The sequence below is a fragment of the Vanacampus margaritifer genome, chromosome 16 (assembly GCF_051991255.1).
Source record: "Vanacampus margaritifer isolate UIUO_Vmar chromosome 16, RoL_Vmar_1.0, whole genome shotgun sequence".
In the NCBI taxonomy this organism is placed as follows: Eukaryota; Metazoa; Chordata; class Actinopteri; order Syngnathiformes; family Syngnathidae; genus Vanacampus; species Vanacampus margaritifer.
Window position 1 is genome coordinate 14,328,064 of NC_135447.1, and position 18,820 is coordinate 14,346,883.

The 18,820-nt window shown below is 40.1% G+C and overlaps 1 protein-coding gene across 4 annotated transcripts in view; it reads left to right on the top strand.

Annotated features, from left to right (window-relative positions):
- Positions 1-18,820, top strand: part of med13a (mediator complex subunit 13a) — a 113,962-nt gene that overhangs the window by 14,405 nt on the left and 80,737 nt on the right. For all 4 annotated transcript variants that reach the window (XM_077546572.1, XM_077546573.1, XM_077546575.1 and 1 more), the window contains one exon: positions 106-340. In XM_077546572.1, the coding sequence (XP_077402698.1) occupies positions 106-340 (235 nt within the window). The remainder of the gene's footprint in view (positions 1-105; positions 341-18,820) is intronic.

The window sequence follows — 18,820 nt, forward strand, 5'->3', positions numbered from 1 at the left end:
CACGTTGCCACGATTGTTACATTTCAACATGAGCCAACTCTGATAACTTACAACTTCAACTGATGTGCACTCTAATGATCCATTTCCCCTTCCCCTGTCATGCAGGCTGACTTGACAGGAATCAAATGGAAGAGGTTTGTGTGGCAGGGTCCCACCTCTGCTCCCATTCTGTTCCCGGTTACGGAGGAGGACCCCATCCTGTGCAGCTTCAGCCGCTGTCTGAAGGCAGACGTGCTGAGTGTATGGCGACGCAGCCAGCGGCAGGGTCGGCGGGAAATTTGGCTGTTCTGGTGGGGGGACGACCCCAACTTTGCTGATCTCATCCACCCCGAGCTTGCTGGTGAGTGCTGCTTGGTGTACATTTCCAGTCTGGTGTTTCCTTTCTGCACAGTAGTACGTGTTGTTCCTTATGATATCCTGACAGGAGAGTTGGACTTTATAGGGTTTAAGTGTGTGCGAGAAGAGTGTATAATGTACTTTGCAGCTGCATGATAGTTAAAAGGGAAGCTCACATCACATCAAAGTCTGTTTACAGGTCTTGGGAAGTGCAACTGCATATGTGATAAGAGTCTTTTATGGCTGCACTGGAAGCCGCAGGAATTCTGAAAAGATGATGTTGGTTTAAAAAATAAAAATCTGAGGTTATGAACGTTGACTTGGTGAAAATTAGTTTAGAGGTTCTTTATTTGCAACTGTGCCTACAGACACTAGTGTACCTGAGACAGTTTTTGTAGCACTCATATTTTGAGAAGGAAAGCATAAATGCAAGAATACAAGCCTATGCATCATTTATTTGTTTGCTTTTTTACATATTAAATTTTCATTGTGTAGTGCTGTAACTATCGAATATTTTTAGAATCGATTAATCGATTGATTATTTAATCGATTAATCGACTAATTGGATTCATTTTAATTTTGCATTGGAGTTTATTACAAATGCATTTTCCCCCATGATTATTGTTTATTTACCAGTAATTGGTGTTTATTTTGTACTTCATATTCATATAGTGATTTAAAAAAGTGGGATTGATGTTACCGGTTCTGTCATTGCTTTCCAAAGTAAAAACAGATGTTTGGAAATGTCTTATTTTGATTAAACACAGAAGATAATTAGTCTCCTTTCATAAAGGACAACCTAAATCAGTAAACAATTACTGTTGATATGTTGAAATTAGAAGATTTGGGCAATTTACAATAAAAAATGGCGCCAAACAATTCGATTATTAAAACAGTTGTCAATTAATTTAACTCATTCACTCCCAGCCAATTTTACTGAAGCAACCCCCTTTGCTCCCGGCTGTTTTACTGGATTTTTGACAGATTTTGCAAGGCCCAAAAAATATTGTGTTCTATTGCTATAAAAACATAGAACCTACCAAACGAAAGATTAGAGTGTCTTCTTTCATCAGGAAAAAAAGTATATATTTCTATCTGTTTCTTTTTAGCAGCATTTAGCATTAGAATACAGCTGAGTTTCATTGTTATTCACAAATCTGTTTAAAACACCGGGCAAAAGAGCTTTTTTGCAACATGGCCCTGGCTGATCTCTGATACTCTGCTGCTACCTGCTGGCCATTTTTTTAATAACCACCTTTGCTTTAAGCGACCTCTTCAGGTCAGAGTCTGCATCAAAGGCTTATGTATGCTCTAGCATAAAAAACACATAAAAACATATAAATATGTTTTTGGGACCATGCCGATATTTAAAATGGAACGTTTTTATACATTTTTGGGAGCAAATGAGTTAATAACCGGTTACTTGTCAATTAATTGATCAATCTTGACCGCTCTAGTTTTGACTTTAATATAAGAGTACAACCCTTTTAACTAAATCACAGTAGTTTTTGTTACATTTTCAAATTAGGTGATTAAAGAAGACATATATATTAAATGTGATTAAGTGTCCTGGCAAGAAATATAATTTATGAATATGAAATGAACACCTCCCTACGACTTCACCATTTGTTGAAGTCAGTCAAGCCAGAAGAGTGATAGCTGTAAAAGATAACGGAAAATGTAAAGGATTTGCAGCTCCAGTGTAATAAAAACGTGAAGATAAATCACGCTGTCATGATACGTTATTGGTTGTACAATGAAAAATGATACAGGTTTCAGTGCCTGTCAGGTGGGCACAAGGGATACCCTGTAAGTCGACACCCCAGGGAAATGTAAAAATCTGTGACTGATGAGCCAGTCAGCCACACTGGTAGTGCCAGCACCTGTAGGGCACCGCTGCCTCTGCGAAGACAGCAGCTATCATGTGGTCTCATTTTCACATTAGTGTTTGCGAGGGCGACTCGTAGGGTGAGTACTGCCATGCAGCACACTAAACAGAGCATGTGTAGCTATTCTACAGAGAATGGGCAAGAAATGATGCTGGTGTAAAACTGAGCTCAGCTCCATCTTAACTCGAGCGAATCGCAGCTCACAGGTGCAACCATGTGGAAACAAGGAAAATGCGTCCACCCCTCACTTTATTCCTCCCCCTCCTCAGAAACAGTAACATTAGTGCTGAGAGATGGAAGAGGCCATTTTTATTCACTCTCTCTGCCATGTTGATTGAACTTCGGAGGCTAGCTAAGGCGAGCCTTTCTATGACTCCTCCTCATTATTGGACATTGTGTTTGAAGTGGACTCCGAATGAAACCTGAAAGCTTCGATGGGCGACCCATTCAGGCCTAACCGTTCCCAGTAATAACCTAAAGCGTATGGCTCAGGTCTAATAGTGAGTGCTACATTTCAAGTCAGAGAGTGTGCTATAAAGAAGCTATATTAGGGAAAATGTTAAAGCCCTCTTGAGGCTCTTAAACATGTTTTGGGCAGGTTCGCACCAGAAATTTGATGATTGAATATCGCCAAGTGCAGCTGCACTGCTGGGGAATTGGAATTGATGAATCATCATTTTTAAGGATTTGTGGCTTTTGATGTGCTTTTAATGCTCATTTTGAAAACCATATTAGTACATTTGATGGCACCTGATCCAAACATACACAATTTCTGTTCCTCCAGCTGAACGCATTTATTTGAGGTTTTTGGATTCAGAGAGACAGCACGTCAGAGGCCTTGGAGATAAAGTCAGCGCGGCCAGACTGAGATGGTTTGGACATGGAGAGATAGTGAGTATATTGGCAGGAGGATTCTGAGTTTCTAAATGTCAGGCAGGAGGTCTAGAGGAAGACCAAAGAGGAGGTTTATGGATGTAGTTAAAGAGGACATGAAGGTAGTCGGTGTGAGAGCAGAGGATGCACTGGACAGGGTTAGATTGAGGCAACCGATTCGCTGTGGCGACCCCTGAAGGGAAAAGCCAAAAGGAAAAGAAGAAGAAGAAGATGCGTACGTGCGAGCATGTGTGTACTGCAGAGGTGAAATGAGTCCTCGAGTTCTTGACTTTTTTTTTCTGGTTTGGATATCTGCTTATTTTTGTGTACACTGTCCGGAAGAAGTAGTCAAGCCAAACGCAGCAACACTTGTTCATACTATGAATGACCGTAACCAGCACCAACCCAGTGAGAAGGAAAACCTTACTTTACCAAATAATATATCATTGGCATCGGGCCAAAACCTCGTATCTGCAAAAATAGTCACTTTTCAGGACATTCCCCCCCCCCCCCATTTTTTTTAGGACTTTTCAGGGCACCCCAAAAACGGCATTTTAATCGATATAAATGACTCACACTTTGATGCAGACAGACAGAAATAGTTGTCATTCCTCCTGATCACTTTTGAACAAACTAGGCTTACTCAAAGTGTACTGTTTTAGCTGGCAAAATCACTACTGTGTTTCTGACGTCACAAAACCTATGGGGAGATTTGTCTAAAATCTCACTATATGTTTCTAGAGAGGAACATATAGTGTGCTGCGAAGCACTGTTTACATTTAAGTAAAAAAAAATGTTGACTTTCTAAAAATGAAAACTAGTCGGTTGTTCATTATCAAGTGGAAATGGGATTTTTCTTGTCTTTCTGTATTCTTTTGCTCCTTTCGAGGAAAATGAGAAGTCTTCACTGACCGACTTCAATCTATTGTCACTCAACAATGGCAAGCCCCATGGACAGACAAACCATGAATGGTAAAAGATACTTTCTAAGATTTCAAACTGATATTTATTAATATTTATGCATTCTCGTTACTTTAATTTAGTTATTTAAAATAGGTTTACATAACACAACGTGATATGGAATGACTGTGTTAACCAGAACAACAAACAATTTATTGGAATCAGCCATTTTTGTTGTTTATATTTGCCGCCAACGCTTTGCGGTCGGACCTTGAATAAATCCGACTTCCCACCTTCCTTGAATGCAGCAATAGCCATGAAAAAATAAAAATGATTTTTTTTTCCATTCAAACAGGCGATTATCCAATATAACTTTCAGTAGGATATCCGAACACACTATTTGTCTTTTTGCTAGGACTACTCTAGGGCTGTAGTGATTGATTACTTAAGTAATATAATATTTATATGATTTTTGAATCCTTGCAGGCATGGGTATTCATAAACATCTGTTTTATTTTATTTATTAGATATTTTTTGTGCCCACAGAATAAGTGAAGGTTATATAGCTGAAGCCCCAGTTTTAACCTATCCTCTGTTATTTTGTCTGTCTGTTATTTTTACTCTCTTTTTCATGAGCGCTACACAGGGGCCACATATTGGGGGGCCACGCACTTCCTAACCAGATGTAAGACAAAAACACCATTTTAAAATGGACACAATAGGTGCTTATGTAGTAGACATGTTGCTCCATCTTGTGATTTGATCAGTGATCGGTTTATTTAAAGTTGCTTATCGGTGATCCACTCCAAAAATCCTGATCGTGTAAAGTCTAATGAAAAAGTGTCAGGTTGACTAGCTGTTTTTGTCTGCAACTGTTATGTACTTGTAGTAAGCTTACATGTGTCAGTTAACAGGTGATAACAGAAGCTGAGTGCGAAGGTTAGAATGATATTACAGTTTCAGTGGTGATTGTTTATTGATTGACACCCTCTACAGTCAAAGCTTCCAGCATTAGATGTGTGGACTTGTTGAATGGTAGATTACTAATGCCAGTATAGAGGAACAGCTTGCATCTGCAGTGAGTGCAGGTAAAAAAAAGGAGGTAAACAATATATCTGTATACAGTATTCAGTTAATAAACCATTGGGTATATTTTGGTGTGGTTTAAGAATTCAAATGTTTTTTTTCCTGTATTTCTTACATGATTCCAAGCTTTGGTGCAATTTTGGTGGTTACCATGCAAATCTGTTGCTTTCCTCTCATTTTGGCAAACTGAAATGGCACTCGTTCCCTCTCTCTTCAATCCTCATTAGATTAGCGGCCTGTGAAAGTCTTTTAATTTTGACCAAGTGCCATTTCTGTAAACCAGTGTGCCAGTAATCCCTTCTCTCCAGGGACATGGGGGGGAGAAGGAGTTGAGCCAAAGAGATGAGGGTAGTGAAGGGCAGAAACTTGAGGAATCTTTTAATGTCTGACACTTAATCACTATAAAGGGAATGTAAGGGTAACAAACTGCCAAGCACCGTCTTAACATTGTTGGACAAGCAGCCTTACTGGTGACACAATAAGAAAAGTAATTCTAATCATCATCCTCTCTCTGGCTTTGCACTGAAATTATTCCCAAAAAGTGAATACCATTGCTGGATTAAATGGCAGCCTTCCCCCTCCCGTAGGTTCGGGAATATGCATGTATTCTTATGCAAATAGTATGTTCTCTTCATTGCCCTCTCCCCCCAAAAGCTGTTGCAGTCTTCTGACCAGGGGCATCCAAAGCAAAAGATAAATGGCTGCCTTCTCCTCCTCCCTAAAGACACAGATCTTTTCAGAATAGGAATTTGCAATGGATGTTTGTGTGTGGGAATAGTTTCTCCATGGTATGTCTTTGAAGTTCATACTAGTTTGCCACGGTCCTTTTTTTCCACTCGAGTCCCCAGTGGCATTCGGACAGCGTTTGATTATAGTGTACATTAGTGGCTGTACAGTGCTTGACATAAATGAGTATAGCCGAGCAGATTTGTTGGGAAACCACAATCTTTCTTCTCACAATCAATAGTTTGTATGGCATACTCTACACGAATGTTGGCTATCAGTTTGTGTTTTCCCTGTGTGCATGCTGTTCATATAGTGGGACACCTAAAAATTCTACAATTTTGTGCAATTTGAAATTCGATATAATGTTTTGAAGAAATGTCTCTAGATGTGTCAGACATGACGTCAGCATATAGACTGAGTCTTTACTGTGCTGCATTTCAAAACGATAGTTTTGATTTTTCTTGTTCTTAACTTTGTCCATTGTGAGGCCTCATTTTTCAAAATGTCTGTAAAGGCTTGACCACAAAGTTGATGGTAGTTTTCAGATCCTGTGTTTAGAAGTTCAGATGTGTGTTCCTTATTTAGGAACAATGTCTCATGAGATCTGTATATCAGTGTCCAAGTTCAACGTCCCGTGTGCAACTGCCCTTTATGCCAGCTGAGCCTCTGCCACCGTCATCACAGTGATCTTTTGCATTAAAGTCTGAAGAACACATTCCCCCAAATTTCTAGGATGCAAGAAAGAAAGAGACGATGACTAAGACACTCAATGCAGTTATTCAATTTTATTGAATTAGCACTGCATTGCCCACATTTTTGTGTAATCAAATCCCATCACATGTCTTCGTTCCCAACATTTATTACGTTTTAAAAATTGTTTTTTTGCTTGACGCTCATTAAGTCTGGACAGCAGTAATGAGAAAGATACCCCTTGGGAAGATGCAAGTACAGCATTGTTCAACAAACGTGGTATATGCTACTCCTTTCATCCAATATCCAAGCCAAGGTTTGACAATATTCCCAAACTGCATGGCTTGATCTCACACAGCCGGGAGGGTGGCGCCCGGAGGCGGCGACGGTGCCTCCGGAAGCACCCGGTTTCTCCTTCCCTCCCGACAAATGGCGGTCAGGGGGGTGCGCGTAGGCGGGTTTGGTGGGGGTTTGGGGGATTGCCCGTCCGAGGCGCATGCCCCCATTTGGTGCCCCTTCCGCTCCGCAAACAGCTCTTCTCAAAGAGTCTAAAGCTAATTGATGCAATTAAGTGCTGCTGTTTTGATTGTTAAAATACATTCAAATCATAATTTTATTGGGGGTGTGGCGAACAGCAAAAAAAACAAAACAAAAAAACAACAAAAACACGTAGGTTCAAAGTTGACTATTTCTGTGGAGTAGTGAGACATTTGCATAATGAATTGTCTTGTGTTTTCTTTCCCGTTTTTTTAAACTCTTTTTATTAAAAAATTACAAACATGGTAGGGTTGGGTGATAAGGCCCAAAAATAAAATCTTAATTTTGTCAGTCATTCTGAACGATAACGTTTTTAACTCATTCAAACTCCAAAACGTGCAAATACGTTTTTTAATACTTTGTCCTTCACTCCCCAAAACATATTTATACGTTTTTTTTTAATGCAAGAACAAACATAAGGCTTTGATGCAGATTCTGACATGAATAGGTGGCTTAAAGCAATGGTAGTTATTACAAAAAATGGCCAGCAGGTGGCGGCAGAGTATAATAGATCAGCCAGGGCCATGCTGCAACAAGCTCTTTTTACCATTGTTTTCAACAGGAATGTGAATAATGATGAAACTTAGCTATATTCTAATGCTAATTGCTGCAAAATGGAAACAGACTTACAAAATCAATCAAAATCCAGTAAAACAGCTGGGAGCGAAAGGGGTTGCTTCAGTGAAAATAGCTACAAGTGAATGAGTTCATCCATTTTAATCTAATAAATTCAACAAAAGGTTTCATTTGTTCAAATATCATTCCTGTGAAAATGTTCAGACAACATTAATGCATACTGATTCTAAATACATTTTATCATAATATTGTTATTAATCATACTTTGTGCTTAAAAAAAAAAAAAAAGTAGTTGGTAGCTATTGTAAACACCACCCATCCAGCATTCTGCCACCTGTGCAAAATTACAGCTTACAATAACATTTGGATGTAACAGAACATAAGAAGCGCTTTTAATAATCCAATAGAAGACAAGTGTATTTATTTATATGCACCTTGATTTAGCAAATTTTCAACAATTTGATTTCTATATTGACGATTAATCAAATTCTTTGAATTTATTGCCCAGCCCCAACACCTGTAAATCCAAAGTTCCAAGCTTTGGGTCTTTTCACACACATCTGCTGGACGCAACAATGTGCAAATGATTGCAAAGAGATAGTGAACTATACAGTGAGATGTAAGTGCCACATTATACAGTATATCTGAACAATATGTTCTGGACTGATGAACAGTAGCGCGATGTGCTCAAGCCACAGGACAGGACACACACAGCAAACCTCATCGTCTTCATTGTCTTTGCAATGCAGACAGTCTAACTGTAGCTTCACATGGATGGTTGCGTCTAACAACCGGCTCTGCATTGCTGTGCTGCACTGAGCTGTTTCCCTGACCCCCTCATTACATTCTACTTAGCCACAAGGCAACAGCTCCTACAGTTGTACAACCCCATGTTGTTACATTTTTATTTTAAATTTAATGCGAGGGTGTGGTTACCCTACCATTTAGAAAATCATCTCTGGCGCGGGCGTTGTAGCACAGACGTTTTTTCACTTCTGTATGATCATCTTAAGAGGATGGGAGAGACAGAGAACATTGTGATGAAGGGAGCCAGGACTGCATTTAAAAGTGCCCATCCTTGGCTACTCGTAATGATTACTTGTACTGCATCCATGCATGCCTGTGCTGATTGAAGGAAGGAATGTGAAATTTTCGCTAAATTTGCAGTATAAATTCATGCCTAATATAAATTTTCCAGTTTTCGAAATGTTTTTTATTTATTTAGCTGACTGCATAAACTTTAACGAGCTAGCTCTCAAGTGCAAACATAAACAGGAGAGTCACCTTTGTTACAGGCTCATTTTCCAATATGCTGCAATACTTTCCTCTTACTGAATAGTTTTAGGGCTGTAACTATTGAATATTTTGATATATCAAATAATTGAGAAATTCAAATTTAATTTATTTTTATGTTTTATATTTTTATTTATGCTTGCTTAAAGAACAAAATTATAATTATAATTATAAATTATAAGTACAAGAGGCAACCAACTTTATGAAGTGGCAAATTTGCGAGAAAAAAAACTTTTAGCAGCGTACTATTCGGATTTCTGTGCCAATACTCTTCGGTCTGGTTTTCAAATGAGGAGATAATAAATGCTTTAGCAGAGATTAACCATATAATGTTTGAAGCGTTGGATACTGCCAGTGACAAAGACGCCACGCTTTGCGAAGGTCCACATCCTCAGGATCAAGCATTTAAGTTAAGTTGTTAAAAGGTTATTTACTTGTACATTTAGGTTTCCAGAAGTATTATTTACACATTCATACATTTTTGGTATTTTTTTTGTACAAGTAGTTAACTCTTTGACTGCCAAAAACGTTAAATAACGTTTAGTAAAATCCTATGGAGGAGCTCCAAAGATGTTAAAAGACGTTCACCAAGTTTTTTTTTTTTTTGGGAAACGGGTGGAGGAAAGCCTTGGCCAGCTGTGCTGAAAGTATCAAGCAGATCTAGTTAGTATAATGCCTATTTTTGGCCCCTAGATGGCAGCGATGACTCTCTTTGGACAAGATTTGGTAGGCGTCAGTAGAAGACGTGAGGCGGAGCTAGAGTGTTGAGGGGACAATGGCTGAGGAAGCCATAATGGCGACCGGTTGCAAGCAGCTCACGCTTGAGCATTTTTTTCAAAGACGAAAAGCATCGACCAATGCTAAAGAGCACATTGATGACGACGATGATGATGATGGTGACTCCGAGGTTGACGGCGAAGTTGGAAGCGTTGACGCGGCGGCTATGATCACGTCATAAAGCCTCACCGGTTAACGCCGGAAAACGCGGAGCACATCCGAGCACTTCTGCTCAGGCGGACGACGAAGAGTGCCCCGAGTCCAATGCATATTCATCGGAGGAGTGGGTACAGTCTGATCACGGAGAAGACACTGGTTATGGACTACGATTGCCACCATGAATGGAGCAGATAAGATGGATCAACCACCCGGTATAGGAACTGAAGGACAATGAGGAAGCCAGACGTAACACCACCGTAACGTCACCGTATCATGATCCCGAGAGTAGACTTGATGGCAACATGGCCAAACACACACTGCAGTATATACTTGCTATTCCCCGGAAAAAAAAGCCAGCAAGAAAGTGTAGCGTCTGCACGCTAAGGGGCCATTGCAGTAAAACTAATCTGTTGTGCAAATCCTGCTGCGTCCACTTGCACGCAGGGGAGTGTTACAAAAAGAAAAACTGTATTTGAAACATCCACACAATTGTAAATAGTACCACGGTTGCACACATTTGTAAATAGTTTGCCAAATTGTTTTGTCAAATTTTTACATTGTTGAATGTAATTAAACTTATTTTGCTATCAAAAAACACTTTTTTATTGTTGGTGGTAGTGTTTTACAGAAGTAAAGCACTGTTTAGGTGTTTGTGGCATCATTCATGGAAAAAAAAGAAGAAACTAACCATTTTCTATTGTTGATTACTGAAAAACGGAATAAGGTAGAAACAAACTTTTTTTTTCTGATGAAAGATGAGAGTTCAATCTTTCATTTGGTAGTATGTGCGTTTCCATAGTCCAAACATAACATTTTCTGTGGACCTTGAAAGATCAGTCAAAATGCTTAAATCGGCTGGCACTGACGGCATCCCTTTTCTGAAAACGTCTGGCAGTCAAAGAGTTAAGTTGGTGTGTCGAATCTGCTGCTCTCCGTATTTCACTTGCATTTACTAAAGTATGCTATCTTCTGATTGGTTAGTGTTTAGTTAGCTGATAGGGGATCAGGAAGTGTTGTTGCTCTAGTTGCCGTGTATGACGAGTAAAGTTTAAATTAAGAATGAATCAGTCTCCCTCCTGACTTTTTATTTTATAAACAGTGTCCCATTAACCACCAACGTATCCTCACATTAGACTATAGCTACGCTACGTGTATTTGTCGAAAGTTACTGAGTTTTAATTCTCCCTTTCCTTCTCTTGAAAAAAATAAATAAATATACGTGGCCCTATTACGCTGTCATAATAATCAGCGACCAACGCGAGGCATAAAAAATGCTTCAAGCTTCTTTCTTTTTTTAAACTGAGGTTCTGTAAACGCATTGGAAACATATTTGATCACGCACACAAAAGTGCCAGCATAAAGTTAAGTATATTCTAGTGTTTGTGTTAGATACACGTTTGTACCTCTAAGTAGGCCCCAGTGAGGTGTTGTATGATGTCACCGAGTCTGCGCGTGAGTGTCTGAGTATGAGCTGTGTCTGACAGCAGCTTCTTCTGTCCTCTACCAGCGTTCAATAAACGGCTGAAAAGTGCATGGATGGCTGTAGCCCTCCCCTTTCGCATGCAAGGGCATTCCAGCAAGTTAAGTATGCTGTAAAACCCATAAAAATGATTGCATAAAAAACACAAAATGTGTATATATAAGCATAATTTTGTTATGATTTCATTTAAAGAGCTTCTACATACTGGTGTATAAATGTTTACAGCAACATAAAAACATGCTATAACACTTTTTGTTATGCAATCGCTTTTATTTATTTATATTTTACGCTCTGCAGCTTGCACATGAATATATGTATGTTTGGGTCAGTAAAGAGAATGCAATGGCTTTTGGAAATACTGTACTTGTGAATGTAGGCATGGTTCCATTAGCCTAACAAGTACAACACATGCACACACACTCAAAGTGACACAGTGTCAATAAATATGACTATCAACCTGATTTTATTTAATGATGCCATGCTCGCTATTTGTTCCAACTTTTTACTATGCTGGATACATTCTCTAGCACAAAAGCGTCAGGCAGAGCAAAACAAACCAAGTGAGCCCAAATACAGAAGGAGAGACAGAACGAGAGTGAGACAATTTGCGCCCTCATTATGGAAAAGAAAGTAGCGGGAACCCAGTGCGGCAACATTAAAACACCTGCGACTTGCAGTCGGGTACGGCTTATATGTGTAACAAACTCGAGTATTCCCCCAAATTTAGCTGGTGCAGCTTATAGTCAGGTGCGCCTTGTAGTCTATAAATTACTGTAGCTTTATTAACAGCACAAACACCAACAAGGGTAACAACAACACCGGTAACGCTTATCATAATTGATACCATACGAGGGGTATTTTCAGTCGAATAAACGTGAAGCCACATTTTTATGTAACTATATTAGCAGCGTCCTTCTGAAATGCGCTCGTAAGGCTCCAGACAACAAATACAGCACAGTCGCCGTAATGCTCAATCAAGAGCTGCTCGCCGCATATCGTGCGTGTGAATCACCGTTGCCGTAAATCCATATTTCAAGTAGGTCTCCTACGAATGCACCTTAATTCTTCTTGGTCATAGGCTCTTGTGTTTTCTCACTGGGCCTTTTCCCCGTTGCAATGAAACTTTCCAAAAACTGTACTTAAGTTATTTTTAATTTTAATAAAAAAATTTTTTTACCCATTTAGCGCTAGCTCGTGGATTTAATATTAGCATGAGCGACCAAGATAATTAGCATCTTGACATGTGTCAAGAGTCTGGCATACTCTACTAGGGCTGTCACGATATCCAATAAATTAATTACTTGCACGATAATGAAAAAATAACTTGTTAACTTTGCCGGACGCGATAATTCTCAGCCATGTGCGTGTTTGTTTACATACGTCATCAACATTCGCGCTGGCCCGTTGCTTCACTCTGTCAGTCACGGCTTTTTTTTCTTTCTATTTACTCACTCACGCACACACACAAACATGGTCTCCCGGCCGGGTAAGCAAGCCCACGCCGCCTGCACTCACGGCACCACTCAGCCACCCAGAGCCCGTAAAGCGGCTTTTAAAACCAGTTTAAACATTTTGGTTTGCACGTGTCCCATCAGGTTTTCTCATTTGTGAGCCGCGGAAGTCCTGCTGCTAATAGCCATTTAGCATTATTGCTAGAAGCGCACCACAGCTATCAGTGTTGTTTTTATTCATTGCTTGTGCTTCGAAGCTTGCCGAAAAAGCAACACTCGCTACGTCCACACGCCCTTGCAATCCTGTGCTGCTCAGTGAGATACAGGCTTTACCAAAGTGGGCAATAAGTTAACTTTCCTGTCACGACTGACTCCTAAACCGTGCTTAGCGTATTGAGGAGTGAATCATCTTGACAAAGTTGACATGCACTCTTTGAGGCGGTGCTGTGCCAAAGTAGTTAGTTAGTTACCCTCGAAAAAATATTGTATCCCCTGCCACGGGTACGCATGTTTTTCAATAAACGCATGTAGAAGACACGTGTGTTTTTGAGTTTTAGAAACAAGGTTTTGTAACAAGAAAAATAATATTTATCGCAGATAAACCAAAGAAAAGCAAGAACATGCTCGCATTCCGCAATGGACTCTAGGTGCGTTCAATGACCACGCACGCAGTAGGAAATCTCAGCATACATAGAAAAAGCTAAAACGGCTGATGAATGTTAATGTTTTTTCGGTTTTCTCCCACATTTTATGAAGTTTAAGATTATGGTTAGGGTTAGGAACAAAGAACATTTTCGAAAAATCACCACTTTTATGTGGTAAAAGTCACAAAATCCCACGGCAGGGAATACAAACCTCCTCCGGGGCAACCACCCCGGCACAACAGCGTCGCATTTGGCGCATCAGATTCAGCTTGATGGCCCCTGAGTTGTAGGGACAGCCATCATTTGGAAATAAAGCGGACAAATGGAGCTGGTATCAAAGCCGAACACAACTGCTCATGTGTGGGAATTCTTTGGACTTATACATTATACCATTATCATTATATTAGTTTACACCGCAATATTATCATTTATTCTGGGGACCACTGAGAGAATTGACAGAATTAACTGAAAGAATTGTTTGTAGTTTAGTGCTGTCACTATCGAATATTTTTAGAATCAATTAATTTATTGATTATTCAATCAATTAATCGACTAATCAAATTCATTTTTAATTTAGCATTAAAGTGTATTACAAAAGCATTTTTCGCTGAATACTGATTAACCGGTTATTGGTGTTTTTTTGTACTTCAAATTTGTATAGTGATAAAAAAAAAGGGGGGGGGGGTTGATGTTGTACTATGTTACCGGTTTGGTCATTGTTTCCCAAAGTAAAACACAGAAGATAATCAGTCTTCTTTCATAAGGACTACATAAATCACTGAAAAATTACTGTTGATATGCTGAAAATAACATTTAATTTAATTAAATTTAAATAAAATTCTATAAAAAAAAGGCGATTATTAAAATACTTGATGATTAATTTGATAATCGATTACTTGTCAATTAATCAATTAATTTTGATTTTACTGTAATTTATCACAACGGTTGCTGAAGTGGGTCAGTATGTGGAGAAATCCAAGCGCAATTTTCAATAAATATTCAGCACAATACAAATCACCACAGAGGCATAATATAAAACAAACAAAAAACAGCCGAACAGGACATGTAGGTAAATGAATAAATAAAGAGTTATGTAGATAAATGACTACTTTTGCAACACATTAACAGGCATCATGTCTAGCTTTACCAACCGTGAATTATTAGACCCTTGTCAAATCAAAACATATGACGCATTTGCAACCTTAACATTTACAACCTATGAACAAACAGCTTCAGATTTCTGCACGTTGTCCGACACAGCAATTACAGATGACTGACTAAACTGTATGTTTTCTGTAAAGTAGCTTCTGTCTCTTAACGCCATTTCGTCAGGGTGTCCAAACAGTGTACGTTAGCCTGGATGCGCTTTCAACTGAGGAAGATGCTTTGGGGGAAAAAGTGGTGATATTTGAAATTGATTGATTTAATAATTGATTAAACGTCCAGTCCTCGCTCAGGGATCAATTTTGTAGGGCTAATCTCCTGCTTGGTTTTCTTCTTCTTGCTGCAGCTCCCTTTTTCGTGCTGTCTGATGGATCTCTCTTGACTGGCATAGCGCTGGGACTCGGCCATGCGTGCTGTGCTGGCCCATGGGTGCAGTCGCTCCCCTCTCTGTCCCTGTTCTCTGCTCAGGAAATATTCATTAATTAGTAATGGAGACTTTGCAGAGCAGTGCCGGTTTATTTCACTCCCCTTGCAGATAAGGCGGAAATAGAGGAGAGGGGAAACCTTGTGGCCAGGCTTGGTAGAATCCCCACGAGCGTGGTCGATCACAAAGCATTCATCTTGCTGTTTAACGACTACTGCGTATACATAGATGAACAAATGCATATGGATCCCCTTACTTAGACCACCTGTTCAAAATAATTCCCAAAGCTTTTATCACATTCTTAAACTAATGTATACGCGTCGTTTGGTGATAGATTTAAATTTTTGGGGATTACTCAACTGCCAATCCTGCTGGATATAAAAAGCAAGTTGTGCTTTGTGAGTCCTTGTGTGTGGTACAATAGGTGGCGCTGTTCTGAACAGAGCTGCTATGCATCCGCTTTTATAAAGGTCACCTCATCTGGGCCTGCGACACAGGAGGCAGCGACATAAAAGTACCCCAGCCATCAGCTGGGCCAATAAATCTTTTTCTCAATGAGGCCACTTATCTTTCGGAAACATAGCATGCCATCAAAAAGCCAGCAAGAGTTTTTGGCCTCAGCCACAAACGCAAATTCATCTACATTGTGAATGATGCATTTGCATTTAACAACATCACTACAACTATGATGCATATTAACTCTTTGACTGCCAAAAACGTTAAATAACGTTTAGTAAAATCCTACGGAGGAGCGGCAAAGACGTTAAAAGACGTTCACCAAGTTTTTTTTTTTTGGGGGGGCGGGGAAACGGGTGGAGGAAAGCCTTGGCCAGCTGTGCTGAAAGTATCAAGCAGATCTAGTTAGTATAATGCCTATTTTTGGCCCCTAGATGGCAGCGATGACTCTCTTTGGACAAGATTGGGTAGGCGTCAGTAGAAGACGTGAGGCGGAGCTAGAGTGTTGAGGGGACAATGGCTGAAGAAGCCATAATGGTGACCGGTTGCAAGCAGCTCACGCTTGAGCATTTTTTTCAAAGACGAAAAGCATCGACCAATGCTAAAGAGCACATTGATGACGACGATGATGATGATGGTGACTCAGAGGTTAACGCCAAAGTTGACGCGGCGGCTATGATCACGTCATAAACCCTCACCGGCTAGCGATGCTAACGCCGGAAAACGCGGAGCACAACCGAGCACTTCTGCTCAGGCGAACGTTCAATCAGACGACGAAGAGTGCCCCGAGTCCAATGCATATTCATCGGAGGAGTGGGTACAGTCTGATCACGGAGAAGACACTGGTTATGGACTACGATTGCCACCATGAATGGAGCGGATAAGATGGATCAACCACCCGGTATAGGAACTGAAGGACAATGAGGAAGCCAGACGTAACACCACCGTAACGTCACCGTATCATGATCCTGAGCGTAGACTTGATAGCAACATGGCCAAACACACACTGCAGTATATACTTGCTATTCCCCGGAAAAAAAGGCCGGCAAGAAAGTGTATCGTCTGCACGTAAAGGAGCCATCGCAGTGAAACTAATCTGTTGTGCAAATCCTGCTGCGTCCACTTGCACGCAGCGGAGTGTTACAAAAAGAAAAACTGTATTTGAAACATCCACACAATTGTAAATAGTAGCACGGTTGCACACATTTGTAAATAGTTTGCCAAATTGTTTTGTCAAATTGTTACACTGTTGAATGTAAATAAACGTATTTTGCTATCAAAAAACACTTTTTCATTGTTGGTGGTAGTGTTTTACAGAAGTAAAGCACTGTTTAGGTGTTTGTGGCATCATTCATGGGAAAAAAAGGTGTCAAACTCACTAGAATGAATGAAATAATATCGTTTCACAAAAAGCTTGATTTCTCCATTTTTTGTTTCAAAACAGAGCATTTGGGTGAACCTAACCATTTTCTATTGTTGATTACTGAAAAACGGAATAAGGTAGAAACAAACTTTTTTTTTTCTGATGAAAGTGAGAGTTCAATCTTTCATCTGGTAGTATGTGTGTTTCCATAGTCCAACACAAAATTTTCGGTGGACTTTGAAAGATCAGTCAAAATGCTTAAATCGGCTGGCACTGACAGCATCCCTTTTCTGAAAACGTCTGGCAGTCAAAGAATTAATTATTAAAACATCAACAGTACTTTATTAGCAATTAAATTAAGTCATATTTTGCTGTGTATCTGAATGAGGTGCCAATTTATTCATTTATTTTTTAAACTTTAAATTTTTTTCCGCCTGCATTTCAAGTCACCATGGCATCAAATAGCACTGTCAACTCCCGAGAATGGCCAGTTCTCCATCGTCCAGCAAATAGCCTGCTAGCTAACACAAACAAACCCATATGCAAAGCTCTATGGATTGTTTTCATTTGTTTTCTTTTTTGGGTGGGGGGGGGAAGTAATCTAGTTAAGCTTTAATGAAGGTCAATGATAAACTTAGTAACTTTCTAGTTACATTATGAGCTTACTAACATTGCTAAAACAAAACATCTGTTGGTGGCCAAAGCCCTTTTTTATTTATTTTTTTTATTTTTATTTTTACAGTATTGTGTCTATATAAAATAGAGAAGGGCGAGTACGGTTACCAGGTATTGTTATTAGGTATCGTTATCAGGCCGATACTGCCCTTATTTGAAGGTATAAATACGAAGAAATTAGAAGAATAGAAAATTGCCATTAACTTCATGCAATTTTAAGAAAAAATGCTGCATCGTGAATCGTGATATATACTGTCAAGAAGGAAAAAAAAGTTGAATAAGAAAATTAATACTTCAAATAAGCAAAATTATCTGCCAACACCAGCACGGTGGCTGACTGGTTAGCATGTCCGCCTCCCAGTGCAGAGGACGTGAGATCGAGTCCGGGCTTCGGCCTTCCTGGGTGGAGTTTGCATGTTCTCCCCGTGCTTGCGTGGGTTTTCACTGGGTACTCCATCGGTGTGATTGTGAGTATGGTTGTTCGTCTCTGTGTTCCCTGCGATTGGCTGGCAACCAGTTCAGGGTCTACCCCGCCTACTGCCCGAAGCCAGCTGGGATAGGCTCCAGCACCCCTGCGACCCTTGTGAGAAAAAGCGGTCAAGAAAATGGATGGATGGATGGATCTGCCAACACAACAAAAAAATTGTACTTAACTCTTTTACTGCCAAAGACGTTAAATGACGTTCTGCAAAAACCTACGGAGGAGCGCCAAAGACGTTAAAAGACGTCCTCCCATTTTTTTTTTTTTTTTTTTTTGAAACGGGTGCTGGGAAGGCTTGCGGAGCTCTCCTGAAAGTTTTAAGCAGGTTTTTTGAGCCTAATGACTATTTTTGGCCCCTAGAGGGCAGCGATGACTCTCTTTTGACAAGATCGGGTGGGCGTCAGTAGAGGCGGAGCTAGAGCGTTGAGCAGGAGATCAGAATGGAAAACAAAGGAAAAATGGCGGCCGGTCGCGAGGAGCTAACGCCAGAGCCGTTTTTTTCAAAGACCAAAAGCATCGCTAAAAAAGCACATTGTTGATGACGATGATCATCATCGATGATGAAGATGATGGTGACTCCGTGGTTGGAAAGCATTGACGCGGCAGTAGAAGACGTTAGATGGAGCTAGATGGAGGAGGGAACGGGCAATGGCGAGCGTTTGCAAGCAGCTCTACACTTACAAGACGAAAGGCATCGACCAACGCTAAAATAGTACATTGATATCCATGATGATGAAGGTGAATCCGAGCTTGACGGCGAAATTGGAACCGCTGACGCGGCGGCTATGACGGTGTCGTAACGCGGAGCGCAACCGAGCACGCACAGGCGGACGTTCGATC